Source organism: Pollicipes pollicipes, unplaced genomic scaffold (genome assembly GCF_011947565.3).
Source record: "Pollicipes pollicipes isolate AB1234 unplaced genomic scaffold, Ppol_2.1 Scaffold_4740;HRSCAF=5597_pilon_pilon_pilon, whole genome shotgun sequence".
NCBI classification, from domain to species: domain Eukaryota; kingdom Metazoa; phylum Arthropoda; class Thecostraca; order Pollicipedomorpha; family Pollicipedidae; genus Pollicipes; species Pollicipes pollicipes.
Genome location: NW_023596545.1, coordinates 29,951,869 through 29,974,328, shown reverse-complemented (window position 1 = coordinate 29,974,328; position 22,460 = coordinate 29,951,869). Strand labels below are relative to the sequence as shown.

The 22,460-nt window shown below is 51.2% G+C and overlaps 1 protein-coding gene across 1 annotated transcript in view; it reads right to left on the bottom strand.

The window, feature by feature from the left end:
- Positions 1-22,460, bottom strand: part of LOC119098180 (atrial natriuretic peptide receptor 1-like) — a gene marked incomplete in the record, with an annotated part of 112,682 nt that overhangs the window by 37,993 nt on the left and 52,229 nt on the right. The window contains 3 exon segments of the mRNA XM_037221106.1: positions 12,566-12,721; positions 13,882-14,047; positions 17,498-17,674. Coding sequence (XP_037077001.1) covers positions 12,566-12,721; positions 13,882-14,047; positions 17,498-17,674 — 499 coding nt within the window.

Sequence of the window (22,460 nt, the reverse complement as noted above, 5' to 3'; positions counted from 1 at the left end):
AAATGATGCATAATGAAAATTATCAAATTTTAAATTAGCGCAGTGAAGCAAGCGCGCAAGCGCTTGTTAGCATCTGAAGACACATAATGAAACCGATTGCTGGTGCAGGTATTGCAATAAAACCTACAAACGAAACATGTAAATCTTACTCCTTCTGTATCTCTCTCCCAAGGCTCTGGAAAGGTCTTGCCTCCACTTGGAGTCGTCTTGAGGGGTTTGTCATGGGGTCCTTCCCCGGGTTGAGCAGCTCATACTTCAGATCACGTACATAATCTCCCGGAGAAAAGTGAAGGGAGCAAACTCTAGTGCTTTCGTTGGTAGTGATCTTATCCTTCTTAGCAGCCTTGGTCCAGCCTTTGGCTGCTTTTTTGTCACTTGGTAAAGAATGAGCAATAGCATTGGGTGGCCTCACACTTTTCTCATCTCCTGTCTTGCAATGGGGAACCAGACAGTATCTTCCCATTTTTTTCAAGCTTAGCACCTTCAAAATCTGTAAACATGCAATGTGGCAATGGCAAGATTGTAGATAACTTTTTTAGATTCTTACCAATGCTAAAATTCAAAATAAAGGTATGGTAATCAGGGGTTTAATTGAAACCTGAAGTCGTCACCTTTTCTTTGTGTTACATATGGACATTGCCCAGACCTTAGAGCAGGGATCCGAACATCACAGCAACATAACCAGTTCCAAACAATACCCCTGCAACCTGTCACCAGCAAAGGACAGACTGGCGGGGATCATTTCAAATGGAATTCCAAGGGAAATATTCCGTGGTCAGATTATGGGAGACGCCCATGCTCCGACACATAAATGAACATCCCGGTTTTGTTCCTTTCCTATTCGTGCAGCAAATATGTCTTTACAGGCTTTTCCCAGAAAAAGTAAAGGAGGTGTTGGGGGGGGGGGGGTGTTAAATGGGTTTGTTTTTCCATAGTTGTTTACGACACAGTTAATTTATTGGCTATATAACATAAGTAAAGAAGCCTCACCAAAACACATCGAGATGGCATATTCAAGTTGCAGGCAAGGCAATGTTTTTGTTGAACGTCTCTACTGCGCAAGAACTGTAAAATTGCCAGTTTTTAGTCACTAGTAGAACATTGCTGGGTGCTATTTTATAATTACGTAACATCACGTGATAATGCTTTGGCAGAAATTATAACTCATCAAAATTGTGTTAAAATTACATCACTTGTACTTTTATTGATTACAATTGATATATAGGTGCTCACCAGGCCAGCATTGTCTCAAACCTAGTGTATTTTGGTCTAGATCCTGCCGTCCAACCTGCTCTTATAAGGTCTTGGTGAATGATATTCTTCGCAATAGGGTTAGGTGTCATCTGGTGTCTTTCTTGTCCTACAGGATTCTGAAGATTCTAGAGATTATATGTCTGAAGACATCTTGAGGCTTATAAGGATTCTGGATGTTTACTGCCGTGAAATGCTATTCATTACCTTACGTCCCCCCAAGGTTTTCTGATGAAATGTCTCCGGCACATCGTGTAGCGCTCAACTTTTGTTCACATTATGGGACATTCATTGCGCAGGTTTTGACACCAAAAACCTGTCTCCAGCGCGGTGGGCCGACAGCGTCAAATGAACGGAACCATCCAGCATCAATATGACTTAGATACAGCATAACATTGACTTATTGTTTCTTGTTTGAAGATACTGAAGCAAGCATCAGATACGACAAAGCTTCCTTATAACTCCTTGGTTTACTAGTGGAAAAGACTGCTACAAACAGCACAATTCTCTGTTAAGTAAAAATGCTTCTCAATGCGCGATGGTTTGATTAAGTCATGTACCCTGCAAAGCATTGATCGGGACCCAATTGACGTCCGTTTTACCTGGAAATCGCGCTCACGAACGCCAGGTATGAGCGTGTCGACAATTAAACTTGTCTTGTCCTTGATCGCCGCATGGCAAATGGAATGACAAAATTTGAATGATGTCATTATGACGTCATGGGTGCCTGGGTGACCTGAAACAGCCTCTCCAAAACAGTCTGCTTATCTCCCCAGGCGTGTAGCTCAGACACTAAAGGTTATTAGATCTTGAGAATGATAGGGCTCTAAACTGCACCGAATGATATTCAACATGGCTATTTCATTTCAAAAACCCACATAAATTTAGAACACTCCCCTCAAACGCATGATGATGAAAGAACATGTAAATGTACTCAGTATTAAAGAAGAAACATTCCTGATTAAGCTTCATGTCGCTGCGTGTAATAAATACGCAAATATTGACATACAAAGCTGAAAAACGTGATTTCAGGTAAAAATACATTTCAACTGAAGAAGGGGTTCAGTTATTGACCTAACAGAATAAAAACCATCACCAATCGCAAGACTTCGTAGAGACCAGCTCACTGCTTTTTCCGCAAGGTTTCATTGTTCTTAATTTGCAAACGGCCAGGGGGAGTGAGTTTGCATCGACTTTCCATCAGCCCGCGTTGATGAGCAAATCAAGGCGAGGATCGATATGTCGGATGCACTGTTTTCAAGCCAGTTACGACTTTCGTCTGTACTTCTTCATCCTGTTTCCCCACTGTTCTGCACGCACATATTACAAAATGATTTAAGTTTCCATACACAAAATCAAGACCTGTGTTCTCGCTACAGGTCGGCCAGTAGGGGTGATATATGCATGGATTGCGTGCGCTGCGCTTATTGGCATGCTGCACCGTCCAACTGCGAAGTAGCGCGGCAAAGTCTATTCTGGAACGAGCAGGCGGCTACAGCACCGCCTAGCTCCGCGCAACAACATAAAAAGCGATGGAGCTAACCTCAAAGTAAGCTTATAGGCAATGCAACATCCGATTATATGGACAGGTACCGAAGCATCTTTCATCAGCTTTCGAAGATCATGGTGCAACCAGTCTTCATAATGTGCGCGTATTCGTTTTGACACCTTGGCAGGTTCCCTTTGCGAATTGCCAGGACCAAATCTATCATACCGTGCACGGACAAGGAAGCACTGCATGGCCCGCCAGCTAATGCAACTATGATCACACCAAGCACTTCGCCATTGTCACTCTGAGTCATTGTCTTCGCCATTGTCACTCTGTCACTCTGACGCGCGCTACTGATCCGTTTACCCATGGACTGGCGCATGAGGCGAATCGTTTGGCACGGAAAACGACGAGCTCGTTCCTACCCAGCTGTAAATACAACCTTAAGTACTAATCCGCTCCGAATACTGATTTGAAAACCATGCTTTTAAAATTTGCTGCCCGTACGAACTTACAATCGTACGAATTCATTGCATAAAACATTCAAAAGTCTTCTATTTTTCAAAACACGTCTGTTTTTGTTCAGCCACTGACGACCGTCTGGTGTCAGCTGCGACACCAAACTCGCGCCACCTATGGAAACTGCAAAGACGCCAGCGTTTTCAAATCAGAAGATTGATACGCAAGCTCACAGCTATTCTATTCTTGTTTTAATATTTGCTTATGAAGAAAGGACTATCTTCCTTACCCAAGCATGGGCTGGAGAAATCCATGCCAATTTCGGAATCAGCTTCGATCTACGCTAGTGTCCTGAATAACGTCAACCGCATATTCGGTGTCGTCGTGTGACGAAAATTTTGTCCCTCAGCAAAATCAAGGAAAAAGTCATGCATCACATAAAGGTTGCCTTCTTTGGTTATCATTCGATTGCCTCGATTACGACGCTGCTGATATAAATAGTTATACAGAGAGCAAAACACGGAAATCAAAATTTACCGAAACAAAGTGAGACAAATCCGATAAATAGCACACATTTGGGGTAAGATTCGGTTGCCGGGTTCTCGGGCTGCGCCCGCCCCCCCCCCCCCCCCCCGATCGCTTTAAAAGATCGACAATAATGACGCCTCCGTGCTAAGCATGGGGCGACGGTACATGATGCTGTCTTATTCATTACATGTACTTCTTTCATCTAGATGACATTTGTATGCATCACCGCAATTTACCTTAAGTACCTATGCAAAAATACGTGGCGTGTGCGATGAAATCGTCCAAAATGAACGGCATATACCCTGTTTACATGAACTGTAAGCCCCTCGCCGAGGCGTCTGTGCAACCACGAAACCGGCTTCAATCTAATAGTCGGCAGTCCAAACTTTGGCAGTTCAGATCGTAGAACGGATTACGAAGATAAGCTGCGCTTTTAAGATAAATGAACGCGGCTTTGACCACAGCATACAGCAAATCCGTTGACGAACAGATAACCCTTGCTTGGGGAAGGATTTCAGATGGCACGTGATTCGAATTTGCGTGGCGGCACGTGGATATTTATACTGATCCGACGATACAGATCGAGGCCGGGTGGCAGCTTGATTCACGGTTTAGATGCCTATGGCAACTGGGTAGCTACTTCAACTTTTCCTGTCAATTTAATTTGGAAAATGGCCCATACTCGCGAAAAGATAATACTTAAGTTCCGGCTGTGGACACCAGTTAAGGAGCTTAAAATCCATAACGCTGTCGGCACATTTGGTGGTAGGTTTAGGACAATCCACACAGTTCCAGTGCTGGTACGTTTTAACAAACATTTGCCGGGTTCATTTCCATTCACTAAGAGCCCAGGAACAAAGTCTGGCTATGGTCAAGTAAAGCTCCGAAAAAAGGTAAGCAATTCACTGAACCAATTGTAACAAATCCTATGAGAGATCTCAGAGCCAAGGACTGTGCCACCTGCTCGTTCGTTGATGAAATTAAACTAATCGCAACGGTCTTCAAATGGAATAGGGCAACTATTTTAAGGTCGTAAGCTAAGTACCCGAATATCGTACCTCGAACACAATCGTACCTATCCGATGCACGCATCTCACAGGATGTCCAAAAAAACAAACGTCGGAATTTGTAGGGGAAGCCAAACAGACCCGGGTCTCGTACCAGAGCCACACACCGGCCCTGTAGAAAACAGGCGCAGTCACCACTACTCAACTAGCGGCAAACCACGCTATTCCATGGCGCTGTTAAACTTGGACTCACAGACCTCGAACCCTTAGAGGCGTTGGCAGAGTATGCATGTCAACTATGACCCGACTACATGCCGCGCCACACACACAGGTCTGCGCGCTTCGGCCGCGTAGCGCACTTACTACAGGGCGAGCGCGGACTGCGCAGCGGACTGCAGCCGGGACTGGCCGTCTGGTACTTGCAGTAGGTGCAATCGACGTTGCAGTAAGGTCCGCGGCGGGAGGCGGCGATTTCCAGCGGGCTGGAGGAGCAGCGCGTCGGAGAACCGGAGACGGCCAGGGCGGCCGGCGCCCCCAGCGCCGTCGGCGAGTGGCCGGGGAAGGGCGGCGAGAGTCGGCTCAGCGACAGGCAGCCGTCTACCGGCGGCGGCCGCGCCCCCTGCATGCCGCCCCCCGCGTCCGAGTAGATGCTCAGGATAAGGTCGATCTCGGCCGACAGTTTGGCGGCTGGTGCGGCGCGGCGCCGCTGCTGGCCGCGTCGGCGCCGGCGGGCCACTGGCGCCGGCTGGCGGCCGCCGACCTGGCGGTGAGCGCTCACGCAGCGCCGACGCGGCCCTCGCCCCTCTCCGGAAAGACACGCGGCGAGAGGAACGAGCCGCTCTCTCTGGGGAGGCGCGCGGCGAGACTGAGACAAGCTGCTCTCTTCGGTAAGGCGTACGGCGAGAGACAACACGGCCTCTGCGGCGAGACGTACGGCGCGGCCTCTTCGGAGAGACACGCGACGAGAGGAGCGAGCCGCTCTCTCTGGGGAGGCGCACGACGATTGAAGACGACCCGACGACCTCTCCGGCGAGACGCGCAACGAGCGGAGACAAGCCAGTCTCTCTAAGGAGTCGCGCCGTTCGAGGAAAAGAGCCTCCCTTCAGCTCTGGGAAGGCGCGCGGTGAGAGGTGGTCTCTCTCTCTCTCTCTCTCTCTCTCTCTCTCTCTCTCTCTCTCTCTCTCTCTCTCTCTCTCTCTCTCTCTCTCTCTCTCTCTCTCTCTCTCTCTCTCTCTCTCCGGGAGGGGGAGAAGACGTGCCAGCTTCTCTGGGGAGGCGCGCGGCGTGATGAGACGAGGTGTCGGCGGCGCGCACCGGCCGAGGCAGTGCGCCGACTTCTGACTAACAGGAGGTGCTGATTCGCTGACAGCGCGATGGAATGGCATGATGAGACTGCTATGTTTGAAAATATCGCTGAAGAAGACGGTGTTTAGACGGCCGAGCAGCCGTGCCGGACCAGTAATGGATAGGCAGGCGCGGCTCGTACCTCCAGGTGACGGGGGGCTGATCATCGAGTGCTACTCAAGCCCAGGCAAGCTAACACTGGCTGAATCCAGGCCAGTGGGGAAACTACCCAGCAGAGAAACGCCTCCTTTATATTCCAACAACAGTGCGTACCTGTGCACGCACTGACGTCACCAATGTAAACAATATGACAATCGTCGTCGAACAGTGTTTGCGCGCAATTCTACAGATATTCTACATTTCACCCACTCGTTTGTGTCTTTTAGCCCGACCGATGCAGTCTCGCCAAAGTACGTGCACTCACATATGCGGTATGCATTTATGCATGAAGAGACATCGAACAACACAGCACATTAATCACCATTCCATGCAGAGCTGCTGAGACACCCGAGGTCGTCGGCGTGAGCTGGACCTGGTGCTGATTTCGTACATGCAATACGCACAACAAACCCACATCGTATGGCCCAGTCATCGCAAAACAAGTCCTCTTATGCTTTCATTTGACGATGGCAGGGCGCAAGTTCCGCAGAAATCATGTCACAAAGAATGCTTCGCTGATGATTGGGACATGCCAGCAATGGGAGGGCCGTTCACAACGTTGCATGTCTTGTTGAGCCCGTTGAGGCGCTCGGCGTGAATTTACCGTCTGGTCATCATTCGGGATTTGGTGACCTCAGCACACAGAAGTTCATTATATCCTTCACAAATGCAGGCGTAACGACTGTGACACCTTTTGTGGCCACAAGGTGCTGAATGTTAAAACCATGGTCAGCAAGAACAGGGCCTCCTTCTTTTAACAAACCGAGCATGCCAGATCTCTCGAAAACCTGCTGGTCCAGCGTGTTGTCCAAGAATGCCTCAGACACGAACGAAATGGTGCCTCGTGAAGTGATTCGAATGATGATTTTGACGGTGCCTTTGTATGTGGAGGAAATCATCGACTGCAACGTATAATTCGGGGAACGGCATATTTTTACCTCGGTACGATCGATGATCATGACTAGTAGTTGCTGGTCGAACTCCTCAGACCACAGGTTCACATTACGCAAAACGCCACGCATCAACATATGGCACCAACCAGCTAACATGGCATATTGTGGCGAAGCTTAGCGAGCGTCATTAACAACATATCAGCAAAATATAAGTTTTGAGTCGCGCAGCGGCTTTTGTCAGGTATTTGTCGCCGGCACATTGGGTCAACAATGTTCATCAAAAGACTGGCTTCGGCCATACCTGACTCACCAGTTAGCACTTTCAGGTCACCAGGTTCCTTCAAAGAAAGAATGTGAAAATGTCCGAAACAAAAACACTGATCAGCCCTGTTCAGCGACGGGCTGACGGGCTATTCGGTACTCTTCGGGTCTGATCGTCTGTCATGGCTTCTTTCTGACCAGCACGCGGTAGTATCGGAAGACAGTTCTAGGACAGCTGGTATCATCTTCACCTCTTCATAGTTCACATCTTCTGGGATGCGTCTGGGCTTTCGGAATTCGTCAATCCAACCCCGCGCCTGGATGAGATACAAATGGGCAAACATTCAACTGATCGCTTCCAGCAACAACAATACAGCGAAAAACGTGACCAACACACGCATCGCAGTTGGACGGAGTCTGCGCGCGACACGCACAGGTCCTGAGGCGTTCCCACTGGCGGACGTCTGACGGGAGCAGCACGTGGCGGAGATGAAGCCTGACTTCGGTCTGTCGTAGCTCAGCGACCTTACAACATACATCTGATTTTGTAGTGTCACGCGATTTGCTATTAAACTTTCTACAGTTATGTAGCGACGTTCGGAAACCATTCCGGAAACACCCCTAGGGGGGTCAATCTGACCCACCCTTCCAAACCAGCGCGTGTTAAAATTTACTGTTACTATGCCATATCGGTGCCATTGGTGTGGTAGGTCAATGCTTATATGTTGTCAGTGTTAAGCGTGCTTTAGGCAAGGTTTTATCAGCACCATTCTGCCGAACTTAGGCAAATCACTGCAACATTTGCGTGGGACACCGTGAATGACAGAATTTTTTTAATGTTTTGCACTATGGCCTGGTTCGCAGTATATATATATATACAATGCAACTGAATAGCAAATCGTGTGACATGACAAAATAAGATGCACCTTGTAAGGTCGCTGACCTACGGCAGGCCAAAGTCAGGCCATGGGTGCAGCGAAGTCAATTTCCAGGGAACCGTTCAATCTAATGAAACAACGGAAGGTTAGACGAAGCTGTGTCTGGTGCTCATTTCGAATTAACTGATAACAGGAACCGCATTAAACATCTCCCACGGACTTCACTCTGACCTACGTAAGTTCACGTCCAGGCCAACACACCCTGTGAATTTGATGCCTCTAGCCCGCATAGTTTCCTCAAGAGTGGCCAACTTGATCGCCCCACTCAAGCGAACCTTACAACAATATGTACCTGACAGCAATGTGTACCTTACAACAATATATGCATGTGGACGACACATCATACAGTGCACCTCATATACATAATGTGAGAACGACATCCGAAGATAAGGACTGCCGGCACCCTGATATCAACTGTCTGTGATATCATGTTGTCCGTTAATGAATACTTACCGAGACAATTTTCAGAAAGATACTCACTCGGCGGAAGTGGTCAAGGCAAACTCTGAGATGGCAGCTTGAAAGCCATGTGGCTGCCCGTTGAACCAGGACTATCCTTGCTTTCCGTAGCTTGTCATCCATGGGAAACGTATGGTATCCGCTGTTTTTAAAACCCAATGATAGCACAGTACCCGCCAATGTTAAGACAGAAACCACGTTACAGAGATGAATTAAGTCGCAAGAAAGCCGCAAGGATTCAATTCTAGCACATCTCCACGGGAAACACAACAAAACGCGCCATTTAACTGGTCTTGACCCCGCCCTGTACCACGCTGCGTTGTGCAGTATTTAGAGTGCTGTGATCTTGCTGTATCACATTCACCAGTGCTGTCAACTAGCGTGGGTTTAACCTGAGGTACCCGTTACCAGCACATCCCACAGAATGTCCGCCACAGGGATATGCCAAGCCATTGCGAGTACTCTGTCAACCCCAGCTTTCCGGCGACGCGTCTGAGTCCCATATCCCGTTAAGAGATCAGACGGGACGCTCCACAACCAGCCGATACCAACGATGAAATTACATAAGGCGATATGAAGTTACACCCGGTGATATTGGATGAGTCCGGCAACAGGTGGGCCAGGAGATCCGAGCTGACTGGGAGATCCAATCTCGCTTCGGGCTTATATCGACGGGCTAGACAAGACGCTTCACAACCAGTAATCAACCAATCACTCATACTGACCGACTCTCCCGTTCCCATCCGCTAGGGTTTCATTATATCTCGAGCCGCCCGAACCGACGCGACTGAAATGTCGGGCAATACGATCCGTCGCTACGATCCCACTGGGACCGGACATCCCGCCACATGAATCCGCCACCATATGCCTTCTGAGCATGAGCACTGAGTCTACGAGCATCCGGTAACACTAAACTCTGCCGGCAGGGCTCTGCTGACCGACAATTCCCTTTCCGTCACAGGAACGTCGCGCGTTCACCACCAGACAACGCGTCTCATGCTGCTGTCAGCACGGCCACGCACGCTGTCGTCGCCTCTGTGCGCCCATGCGCTTTAGTGCCGTCGGCACCGAAGCGGTCTGTACATTGCATGTGGTGGCAGGCAGGCACGCATCGCAGCCAGCCGAAAGTCGGTATCCTGTCATTGGCAGATCCAGTTCGCAGCAACAGGAAAGATCAGATGGAACTAACTGATATGCCATCTCGTCTCAAACCAATTTCAGGCGGCGGGTAAAAAGCCGGTGCACCATTGCATGCCTTCAATATTAATGAGCAGCCGATTCGAAATATTCAAGTGTAGAATCGCACACGATACGTCATCTTCACGCTTGAAGGCAAGACAAAACTATAAAAAATAGCTCCCCGCAGCAGGCTTGGTGTCTCTGGCCGACAGAGCACCAACCCATCAAACAGATTAAAAGGAGTGTTTTGCATTTGAAGATATTAAAGAAAGCATCAGATAAGATGAAATTAGCTCACTGACAACTGTTGGGATACTTTTAAGTGGAAAAGGCTGCTCTAGACAACACCATTTCTCTATTATGTAAATGTGCTCCTCAATACGTCATTGTTTGATTAACATTAAACGTTTGCATGAGAGCACTCATTTGTAGTTCTTCCATCTCCCGAGAGGTGGGCCGCAGCGGTACTAGATGTGTGCCGTACCAAATATCGTTAGGTGCTCTTGTTTTGGCTCTTTTTCGTGGCGTTCTTGTGCATTAATTCGTGAGTTAAAGCGCTAAGTTGCATTCAAATACTCGGATATAACGCCATAACTTATTCGATCGCAAGCCTTATGTCAGTTATTACTAGCAAGAATGCGTTATGTCTTGAAAATGTAGCACAAAACGTAGTTCGAATTAGAATCTTGCACAGCTTGCACAACATTGGTTGAGAGCCGATTGGCGGCCGTTACAAGCGGAAAACGTGCTCCCGAACACCAGAGATGACGACTTGGCAGCTGTATATTCCTCGACCTTCAACACCGCATCGCCAGTAGACTGGTAGGGTTTGAAAGGCATGAGTGCCTGGGTAACTTTAAAATAATTACCTCGCGAGCGTGTAGTTCATTTACTAAAGGGGTTTAGGTCTGACAGACTAAGGCAGGGCCGCAACTGCACCGATTGATGATCAAGATAGCTATCTCAACTCAAAACCTCATACAAATGTGGAACACTCCTGAAGTATCGAAGCGGCCTCCGACTGATTCAGGATAAACGGAGAATTTATGAGTAATGCATCTCATTAAATCCTGAAAAGGATGGCGACGTACCCAGCGGCCTTTAAGCAAGCGCGCCCTTCCCCGACGCCACACCCATAGTATGTCATTGGCGTATATGCATCGCAGTGGAACAGAACAAATCGACACGGCATACAGATGTTCTGAAATATTAAAAATAACTTCACAGCTCACTGGCTTGACTTATCTTGAAGCAAAATGCCCTCATTGTCTTAATCACCTGTCACATTCACTAATCACACTGTCACCATCACTAATCACATTGTCACATCACCTTAAAATGCAGCGCGCACGCCGACTTATGCTGGAGCAATGCTCACGGTGCAACGTTTGCAGCGAGTTTAGTATATCATCAGCCATGACGAATCTGGCGATTGCTTTCGCACGCCCTCTTCCTGCGGTCACGGAAAGAATGAGCGGCAAGAAAAAGTAATCACCCCACTCCCTTGCCCTGCGGGGAGCGGGGTGGCTACTACTTCTTGGTGTAGTGGATTGATTAGGTCAGTGGGGTGATTAGGTCAGTAGAGTCATGAGGTAAAGGATTGAGGGGAATACAACCAACAAAAGTCACCATGCGGTTCTGATAAATTTCCGAGCTAAGCACACTAGTGAGCCTTTGTAAGACGTTTAGGGCACAGGCCGACGTTTAGCGCACGTAAGACGGACGTGCTATATTCGTGAAACGTAGCCACCATTGATGACTAAAAACGCTTATCATTATCATGAACGCGAATGGACAATTACACAAACAAATATCCCTCGTTTAGCCTAAACGATCAACAACAAATACGCCACCGATGATGGGTTTCAGGACGCCTATGCCTTTGTGCATCATGAGGCCACTTGATGAACGGCTAAAAGCATGAAAGTCTTAACAAAACAACGTTTACCCCAAACATAAGGCGCACGCTGTAGCCCTCGCCAAAACTTTGTCGGCTTCACTACATTCCACAGCTTAAGAGGCTGGCAGCTCATTTATTTCACAACGGTCATGTTGAGGGATTTGTTGCGGTTCACCTCTCAGCCTGGCAGCTTTACACGGTCTGACCTGAGACAGCGTTTCGCCGTCTGATAATTTCAGGTGCACAGTTCTGACCTCCCCAGTCCGGATTTCACCGGCTCTCTTGGATGGTTCTGGAGATATCCTCGATAAAGCGGAGTGTTGGTGCATCTGATCCTTCATACAAAGTTTATCCTGGAGACGCCTGACAAACCTTGAATTATATTTTATAGGCCGCTGGGCTGAAAAACGCTACAGCGACTTATACCGCACCGTTATTCTTGACAATTTATATCACTGGTTGTTCAGTTTCTATCCTCCCCCACCCCCCACACACAACACGTAGCCATAGGTTAACAGTGATAACAGGTCACAAAGCCTAAGTAAAACTGGCAAATTCACCCACGCATTAACGCCCGGTTTTTACATCCACCGATCAGTCAACAGTAATCCTCATAAACGCCCTGTTTCTTTTTCTGGGCGTCACATAGCGTCCTTCTTGGAAGAAAACTTAATAAATGCAAACATGTGACTGCTTACCCTTTGGTGAAAGGTCTTCATTGTGGACGAAAAATGAGCCTTTTCTCATGATGATCTCCTGCACGATGATCGCGAAGGAGTAGACGTCGCCCTTTTGAGTGCCCGCCGGCGGTGGCTGGGGGGCCCTGAGCAGCTCCGGTGACGTCCAAAGCCGACCTGCGGCGGATCAAACACGCTGCATGCACAGCGCACAGACTGGCCCCAGCCGTCGATCTCAGGCTACGGAGACATCCTAGAGGTGTTCCTTTCACCTTCCCTGTCCAGCCCTACCATCTATACTCACGAAACATTGGTAAACATTGTCGCTGATGCAAGACGGATGCGCCACACCTGTACCAGGCTGGTGCCGTTGGTCGGATGCTACCTAAGGCTCCATGATTACACGAATGTCACCCTACACAAACATCATCGGGTATGTGGCAACGTGACCACTTCCCTTTAACGCAATGCGACTCGATTGTGGAAAACAACAAGCTGTGAGATGAGCATCGGTTGCTTACATTGGAGCTCAGCGTCCTTCAGTAGCTCTCTTAGTCCAATGTACACTGTAAGATTACCACGAAGAGACCATACGCTCAGATCAGCTCGCTGAATCAATAACTTCCAGACTCATTCCCCTGGAACAAACGGCAACTGTCTGTGCTGCCCCCTTTAGGGGCGTCACTCAAAGTCAGTCTCGTCTTCTGCCCGCCAGAGAAACAGTGGCACAATGGTTAGAAATGGAGGCCTTAACGGGTTGCTTTACCCAGTTTGCCCCCTACGCAGGGAGCTGAGCCCTATCCACCAGCTACGCTTTCCTTCCTAGTTTTATCAACTCGTTCGCATGCTTCAGCCGTTTAAGTTTTAAGTTGTGGAAAGCTTTCATTTTTTAACACCCATCTTACACTCCATTGCGTTGATATGTCCAACACTAGTGCGAATAAAAGAAGCAAACAGCATTATTGCGCAGCGTTTCTTAATTCACACCCATACACCCATAATTTTCCTAGAATCTGTACCCAGTCACCCAAACTTCGTTAACTGTTCCACATCGGTTCCAAGTGTACTCACATCCTGTGAACTCTTCCAGCTGGCCATCAGTTCGGGACTCCGACTTCCACCAAAGAGGTGCTTGTTCTGCCACCTATATGAGACTTACACGCAGCCAGTCTCGTTTTCCGTCCGCCAGAGGGACGGTACTACGGTGGTCGGCGATCGGCTCGGCCAACACAGTGGCACGGTGGTCGGCAATCGGTTCGGCCAGTCATCATGGTCTATCCTTTTACTTATTTCAAGCACACAAACATTATTTATGCTCGCATGCATTTGTTACTCACGTCTCCAGTATACGTAGGAGTCCAGATTCTGGTTTTCGTCGTCTGAATCCAGTGTTTGTAAACCAAAGTCGGTAATTTTGAGCACAAAACGGCTGTCCACAACGCAATTTGAAGACTTGAGCTTGCCGTGACTTCGAATCTCACTGCTGTGGAGATACGCCATCCCCTGAAATGAACGTCATAATGAAAACAATATGACATCCAATATGAAGGCACGAAAGCACATGATTAGTTCGAAGACCCTAAATTAGTTCGACTGCTGCTGCCAACTACGAGGTTGAACATCTGATATCAGTCCGAGTTCAGGAAACTCGCAGACAGTCACAGCCTACATTTGTACATGGACTACTGAGGATTTCAAAACGTATGTGCGACAATGTCAATTTGCAACGTTTCCTTAACGATGGCCTCTACCCCACGCCCCGCGCTTGAACTTTGCCGTCAGCTTTTCAGTTTCGTGGGTAAAAGTGAGGTGGGTTTTGAAGTGAAGAATCGGTAAAAATTAGATTTCAGGTAAAATGCAGCGGTTATAGCCATTTTCACCGTACTCAGCCTTCCTCGCCAGCAAACCATTCTCAGAATGGTATTTTTCCAAGCTATCGGTACCTTAGGTAGATCCTGAAACGAAGCATCTTTCTGTTTCACGCGTACCTTAGAGCATTGCTTGGTTCTGAGGATCTGCATTGGAGCATTCGTAAATATATTTTTAAGCCGGCCACGCAAAAACAAAAACAAAAACTATGACTCTTGCAGCTTCACAAGACGGGTCTTGAACTCATACGTGAAGTCAATCTAACAAGGTCCACTGGTACCATGACATGACATTGCAAATAATATGCAGGATGCTAGGTAATAGACCGTCGGTTGCTATCACCAGCTAATCAGAAACGTCACAGTTGGGTGGTAGCCTGTCCAGCCCGCCGTCCACAGGGTGTACGGTTGAGACGGCCAGCCGCCTTTCGGCGTGCCCCGTCGCAAACGGAGGGGGAGATTGGAACGCTGCTCACCAGCGTCTGACAGATGCAAGCATCGTGAAATGGATCAAACCGGAATTAGATACTCCCGCTAGTAATAACGCAACCACGCATATCCGTGAAACATGTTATATTATTATTATAAACACATCGTATTGTTATAAACACATCGTATTGTTATAAACACATTATGTTTATAATAATACGAAATTATCAGGCCGCGCGACAGAGCAAAGAGCTTGAGAGCTTAAGGGCTTAACTGCTTAAAAGTTTAAAAGCTCATACAAGTTTCGATAAAAAGCCCCATGTTATCTCGCGCGCACCGCTAATGAATCATCGAGCCGGGCTCAAAACAGCTATCTCGTGTCCTTTTTGTGACCTACGGTTGTTCGTCTTAAAAAGCACAATGGGAGGACAACCGTGCTTTTCAAGATGCCACGCTAGCCGGACGTTGGCCACTTCCTGGGAAGGCCATATAGAGCCCCCAGAGGAGTAGCCGCGGATGCCACAGAGTCCCCAGAGGAGCCGCTGCGGATACCACAGAGCCCCAGAGGAGCCGCTGCGTATGCCACAGAGCCCCAGAGGAGCCGCTGCGTATGCCACAGAGCCCCCAGAGGAGCCGTTGCTGATGCCACAGAGCCCCCAGAGGAGCCGTTGCGGATGCCACAGAGCCCCCAGAGGAGCCGCTTCGGACGCCACATAGCCCCCAGAGGAGCCGCTGCGGATGCCACAGAGCCCCAGAGGAGCCGCTGCAGAGGCCATAGAGCCCCCAGAGGAGCCGCTGCGGAGGCCACAGAGCCCCCCGAGGAGCCGCTGCGGATGCCGCCGGCGCCCTTCATCACCAGTCATGCCGGAGTGGGTGTCGGTTCCACCATTCATTGCAGCGGCAGGGCAGAGATCAACGAGAACAGAAGGCTGTTGGCCCGCGTTTTAATACGCTATTTCATTCCGACTGGTTTGCATGGATGACACCGGTCTCAGAGTGCATGCTGAACTGAACTTGTTGCCTGCTCTCTGACCAGACTACCCCGGCAACGCCACTCCAATTCACTGGACGATCTACCCCCAGGCTTTTGCCAGCGAAGATTTAGGGGGTAGCTGTTTCCAGTTATTCCATGCTACGCTGGGGCCTTCTCCCGACCGGGCCTCTCTGGCCAGCCGCCAGCTGCAGGCTGTGTGTAATGACCGCTCTGTGTACGATCGAGCCCAGCACGCGGCCTCTCTGCCTCTCCTTCTCCGGGACTACAGACCAGGTCCGATGAACCACCAGCCTTTCATTTAATCCACTCGGCCAAAGGCCGGCGACAGCGAATGAAGTCCCGATTCCGCACACACTCCACGGGTTCAACCATTTGTGAAGTGCTCAAGAGCCCAGGCGCACCAAGATGGGCATGCCCTGACATGCGGACGGTCGCGGGCTCGCGAGTTCCGTTTGTCTTGACGCGCGGACGGGCCAAGGTCGCCGGGTGTCACACGACGTGACAGACACCGCTGGCCGGCTGTCATGTCTCCTGACAGGCCCGGCAGCGGACGCCGTGCCACGCACGCCGGCGCCGGCCGCTGGGGCGCACGCTCGACCCGGCCGCCCGGACGGACGCACGCCACGACCAAGCCGCTCGGGCGCGCGCCCCGGCCCGGTCGCCGCTGACGGCGTCGAACGGCCGCGGCGCCGCTCGCCGCCTCGCCGCCGAGTCCGACGCATCGGCAGACGGCGGCGGTAACGCTCTCTTTATGGAAATGGGTGGTGGCCGGGGCAGGCCGCGGTCGGCAGATGATAATGAGCCTTCCGTCCCGGGCAGCCGTGACGGGCAGCGGCCGGGCCGCGCTGGGCCCGGGCAGACGGGCACGGGGGCGCGACGGCGGCCGGCACAGCGCGCGCCTGCGGACGACCGTCCCGGCCCAGCCAGACCCCATGCCAGCGTGCTCCCGCCAGCGAACGGCCTCGGCAAAGTCCGTGATCTAGTGAACCCATGATAACAGGCGACATTGCTGCTTGGGTTGGTGTGAGCCGTGCTTGAGTGCCTCAAGTAGGAGTTTTATGCGTGAAATAAACTTTCCTTCCTTGCCGGTGTTCAGTCAGCTAGACATTTCTGTTGTGGTTTAGGCATTCTGCGAACGGACCCCTTCCCGCCCTAATTGCGCGCTCCTAACTTTTGTAACGTAAGGTTGCTTTATCTTGAGCCAGTCGCACAATGCAAGAAATATGTGCCTTCGATTAAACACAACAAACTACTGCACCTACCACCACGCCCAACCAACCAATGTTGTCAACACTTAGAAACTTTTTAAGTACAACTTTCCAGTTGAAACTTCAGCACTCGGACGCAAAGTTCGGGTTTGATAATTATTGGATGACATATTGGCAGAGGCTGACAGATGTTTGGGAGCTATTGGCTTCATTTGTGTCCACGTGATTCAGGCAATTCAGGAAACAACAATTTATCAGCAAAAATCGAATCGCATGCAACGGCATTCAAACGTGACGCTTCCTGGCTGGTTTATGATTGCGCGAGCTTTTCAACGGAGGGAAGCACTCCATCAGTGACGACGCCGATGGCGTTTCATTTTACGCGGCTGACCTCTGTGTCCGCCATCAGTGTGGTTGCGAGGGGCCTGCGGCGAGCCGCCCTGCCGGCCTTCACCTTGACAATGTCGTGCATCAGGCTGTAGCGGAACATCCAGTCCAGCTTGATCTCGTCGTTCTCCAGGATGTCCTGCAGGCTTCCCTTGGGGCAGTACTCGGTGAAGAGCGCCTGATGCGGGGGCTCGGCGCTCATGCCGATGAAGCGGACCAGGTGGTCGTGATGAAGGTCCTTCATCTGCGTGCAGGCCGACCACGGTCAGGAGGCACGCCGCCGACGGCGGCCAGTCACGGGCGTCAGGCGCGTTTGTCTGTCTGACGTCAGTCGCGTTTGTCTGTCTGACGTCAGTCGCGTTTGTCTGTCTGACGTCAGTCGCGTTTGTCTGTCTGACGTCAGTCGCGTTTGTCTGTCTGGCGTCAGTCGCGTTTGTCTGTCTGACGTCAGTCGCGTTTGTCTGTCTGGCGTTCGTCACGTTTGTCTGTCTCACGATTGTCTGTCTCACGTTCGTAACGTTTGTTTGTCTGACGTTCGACGCGTTTGTCTGTCTCACGATTGTCTGTCTCACGTTCGTTACGTTTGTCTCTCTCACGGTCGTTACGTTTGTCTGCCTCACGTTCGTCACGTTTGTCTGTCTCACGATCGCTAAGCACCACGCCTATCACCGCACAGCTAGTTGCCTGTCGGTCTGAACTTCGGAACAGCCTGGAGACGTTTCCTGGAAAAGATTTGCATCAAACTTGTCATAAGACTCAGAAAGCGTGTGAGAGAACCAAACTAGCTTGCTTTTGAGACCTAACTGACCAATAAAGAAAAATTCCAACGCGCCTTGACACAAAACGTGCAACTTCTCCACTTAGCGATAATACTTACACCGGCTCTCAGCCAAGAACACGGGGTCCCACATGCGAGAAAATCTTTTTGAAAATGATGCTGGGTCCTTTGAGTGCTATCTCAGACACACCATGCGCAGGCACGACCGCCACATTGGGCGTTGGGCTGACAGGTCTGCTACTAAGGCTTTATTGGTTTTAGGTGTTTTTGTCAGAGTTGTATTTTTAGTGCAGTTATGTTTTCACATCCGTGCTAGGCCGACGTGCCTCACATAAGGATGTGTATTTGTAGGTGGTTCAAATTGCATGGTGCCATGTTATCTGTGAGTGGTGAATTAGGAGATACTGCCAAAAAAAACTGTGCAGCAAGAAACAGAAATGGTCGAACAGAAGGAGCCCCGCTTCTCACAGCCACCCTCCTACAGCACTTAGATAATGTTTTTCCCCAGATAATTTGCATTCCGAGCTCTGTGTGAACATTCTGTTCAAACAGCAGTGACTTTTGGTGGCGTATTCTCAACAACCATCCTCAACTTGCGAGGGAAGAGGTTCAAATCCAGGCAGTCCCCGGCGTTTTGGTGTATTCTGAGAGGGAGGCTTAGACCCACTGTTCCCTACGCCCCTCCCCCCTCCTGACTTATCTAACAAACTCACGCATCGCCGGCGTAGGCCTCGCACACTGGGCGCCGCATCGCAGGTGTACGGTTGGCAACCGTTTGATAGGTGTGAGATAAAACGATTTTCGTCGTCATTTTATTGCAAATAGAGCCAAAAGAATGTGCTAGAAGCGTTTAAAAAACCTGCTGGTGCCAGAATTGCATGGGTTTCATCCTGGATTCCGCTGATTGGGACCATGCTAGGAAGTGCGAGGCCTACCCCGACAATCCCGGCGATCATGCGAAGAAAGCGAGGGTCACAAACATTTACAGCTGATTGTCCGATGACGTCACATCACGAAACAATCACTGCCAACGTAGTGAAGGAAAAATGTGAGCCTAAGCCAAGCCAGTCTCAGGTGGCATCTGGACGCTTCCTACCACGCGCGCGGCCCCTCGCAGACTGACGGTGACCGAAAAAACAAACAGGCGGGACAGAACGGGGCCGCATGGCGACGGACGGAACCGGAACCGACCGGACGAAACCGGACACAATTTCATGAGGAAAGACGTAGCCATGCCAAACGAGACGGGAGACCCTATGGGGCCAGATAGGACCGGATGAAACCGAACAGGATCAAACGGGACCAGATGGAATCGGACAGCACCGGATATGGCTGGACGAAAATGGACGGAATAGGACTGGGCCAGACCAGCCTGGATCGGACCGGGGAGCGACCTGACCGGACCGGACAGGCCCGCACGTTACGTTTCTGACCAGATGGCGCCAGACGTGCCCGGACGGAGTCGGATGGAATCGGACGGCACCGGAGATGGAGCCGGGCGCTACAAAATGGGACCAGAGGGATAGGATGGAGGGTCACAGAGGTCAGATGGGCCGGATAAAACTAGACGGCACTGGACAGTACTTGACGGTACCGGATGGAACTGGTCGAGACCTGATGGAATTGGTTGGAACTGGACGAAACCTGATGGAACCGGATGGAACCGGTCGATACCTAGAATAGGGCTAGACTAGACTGGATAACACTGGATTATGCAGGATTTTACGTCGTGAGACGGTATCGGACGACGAGGACGTGAATTATAGAAACGGAACGGGGCCGAATGCGTCCAGAGCGGGACGGCCCTGGACCGTCCTGGACCAGGCCGGGTCCGTCTCGTCCTGTACGGGGCCGTATCGTCCCATAAGAACCCCTCTGGCCATCCGGCGTCCAATCCCATCCATGCCCATCCAGGCCCGAAATTCCCATAAGCATGTGGTGGACATTAGGGGTGTGGTTTTCTTTTCAGTCGGAGGAAGGCTCCAGCTCCCCAAATTCAATAAATATGTGGATGGATCCTCTGGAGGAATAAGATTCTAGGCGAATGCTTGGGTACATTGGGTCAGCTGCGGTTACGCTGCTGTCGGCTGCGATTGCACCGCCGTCAGCTGTGGTTACGCTGCTGTCGGCTGTGGTTGCACCGCTGTCAGCTGTGGTTACGCCGCGGTCGGCTGTGGTTGTACCGCTGTCGGCTGTGGTTACGCTGCGGTCGGCTGTGGTTGCACCGCTGTCAGCTGTGGTTACGCCGCGGTCGGCTGTGGTTGTACCGCTGTCGGCTGTGGTTACGCCGCGGTCGGCTGTAGTTACACCGCTGTCGGCTGTGGTTACGCCGCGGTCGGCTGTATTTGCACCGCTGTCGGCTGTGGTTACGCTGCGGTCGGCTGTGGTTGCACCGCTGTCGGCTGTGGTTACGCCGCGGTCGGCTGTGGTTGCACCGCTGTCGGCTGTGGTTACGCCGCGGTCGGCTGTGGTTGCACCGCTGTCGGCTGTGGTTACGCCGCAGTCGGCTGTGGTTACACCGCTGTCGGCTGGGGTTACGCTACTGTCGGCTGTGGTTACGCCGCGGTCGGCTGTGGTTGCACCGCTGTCGGCTGTGGTTACGCCGCAGTCGGCTGTGGTTACACCGCTGTCGGCTGGGGTTACGCTACTGTCGGCTGTGGTTACGCCGCGGTCGGCTGTGGTTGCACCGCTGTCGGCTGTGGTTACGCGCAGTCGGCTGTGTTACACCGCTGTCCGGCTGGGTTACGCTACTGTCGGCTGTGGTTACGCCGCGTCGCTGTGGTTGCACCGCTGTCGGCTGTGGTTACGGTCCGCCGTCGGCTGTGGTTACCCGCTGTCGGCTGGGGTTACGCTTCTGTCGGCTGTGGTTACACCGCTGTCGGCTGTGGTTACACCGCTGTCGGCTGGGGTTACGCCGCAGTCGGCTGTGGTTACACCGCTGTCGGCTGGGGTTACGCCGCAGTCGGCTGTGGTTACACCGCTGTCGGCTGGGGTTACGCCGCATCGTCTGTGGTTACACCGCTGTCGGTGGGGTTACGCCGCGGTCGGCTGTGGTTTACAACGCTGTCGGCTGGGGTTACGCCGCAGTCGGCTGTGGTTGCAACCGCTGTTGGCTGGGTTACGCCGCAGTCGGCTGTGGTTACACCGCTGTCGGCTGGGTTACGCCGCGTCGCTGTGGTTACACACCGCTGTCGGCTGGGTTACGCCGCAGTCGGCTGTGGTACACCGCTGTCGGCTGGGTTACGCCGCAGTCGGCTGTGGTTGCACCGCTGTTGGCTGGGGTTCCGCAGTCGGCTGTGGTTACACCCGCTGTTTGGCTGGGGTTACGCCCCGCGTCTGCTGTGTTACAACAACACCGCTGTCGGCTGGGTTACGCCGCAGTCGCTGTGGTTACACCGCATTGTGGCTGGGTTACGCCGCAGTCTGCTGTGGTTACACCGCTGTTGGCTGGGGTTACGCCGCAGTCGGCTGTGGTTACACCGCTGTCGGCTGGGGTTACGCCGCAGTCTGCTGTGGTTGCACCGCTGTCGGCTGGGGTTACGCCGCAGTCGGCTGTGGTTGCACCGCTGTTGGCTGGGGTTACGCCGCAGTCGGCTGTGGTTGCACCGCTGTTGGCTGGGGTTACGCCGCAGTCGGCTGTGGTTACACCGCTGTTGGCTGGGGTTACGCCGCGGTCGGCTGATGCAAGCTGAAGGTGTTTTGTACGAGTGCAGCAGCGCCGATTGAGCCGGGCCGTTTGATATATATATATATATATATAATCATGCACTGAAACCAGGATTGTATGTAGTTAAACAATGCTCCTTAGTACTGGTAGTCCGGACCGGAAAGGAAGAAAGGTGAGAACAGCACCTCGGGAATCAACCTCTAAAGGTTCTACAAAACCGTCGCCTGAGCCCCATCAAAGGTCTCAAATGGGTCTCGGACCAGCCGGGGAAATTCATAGCGGTTTGGGAGGAAGTTAAAAGGGGACTTTCGTGTTATGTAACGCTCTCACATGCATTTTCTTTGCTATACGAATATTACTAAATGTCTCGGACACGATGTTGATACTGCTAAAGAAACTAAACTGCAATGAAAATGGTTTTAAAAAGAGCACCAATAGATTTCAAACCTGTACCTGTGTTTTCAAGACGTACTCAGAACGACTGGAGACCACATGCGTTCCTCAAATGTTGTTAAGTGTGCTGACGGCCCGCCATCTGACCTGCATGCGCCTGCGCCGGTCCATCAGTCGAGGCGCGGCTCGCAG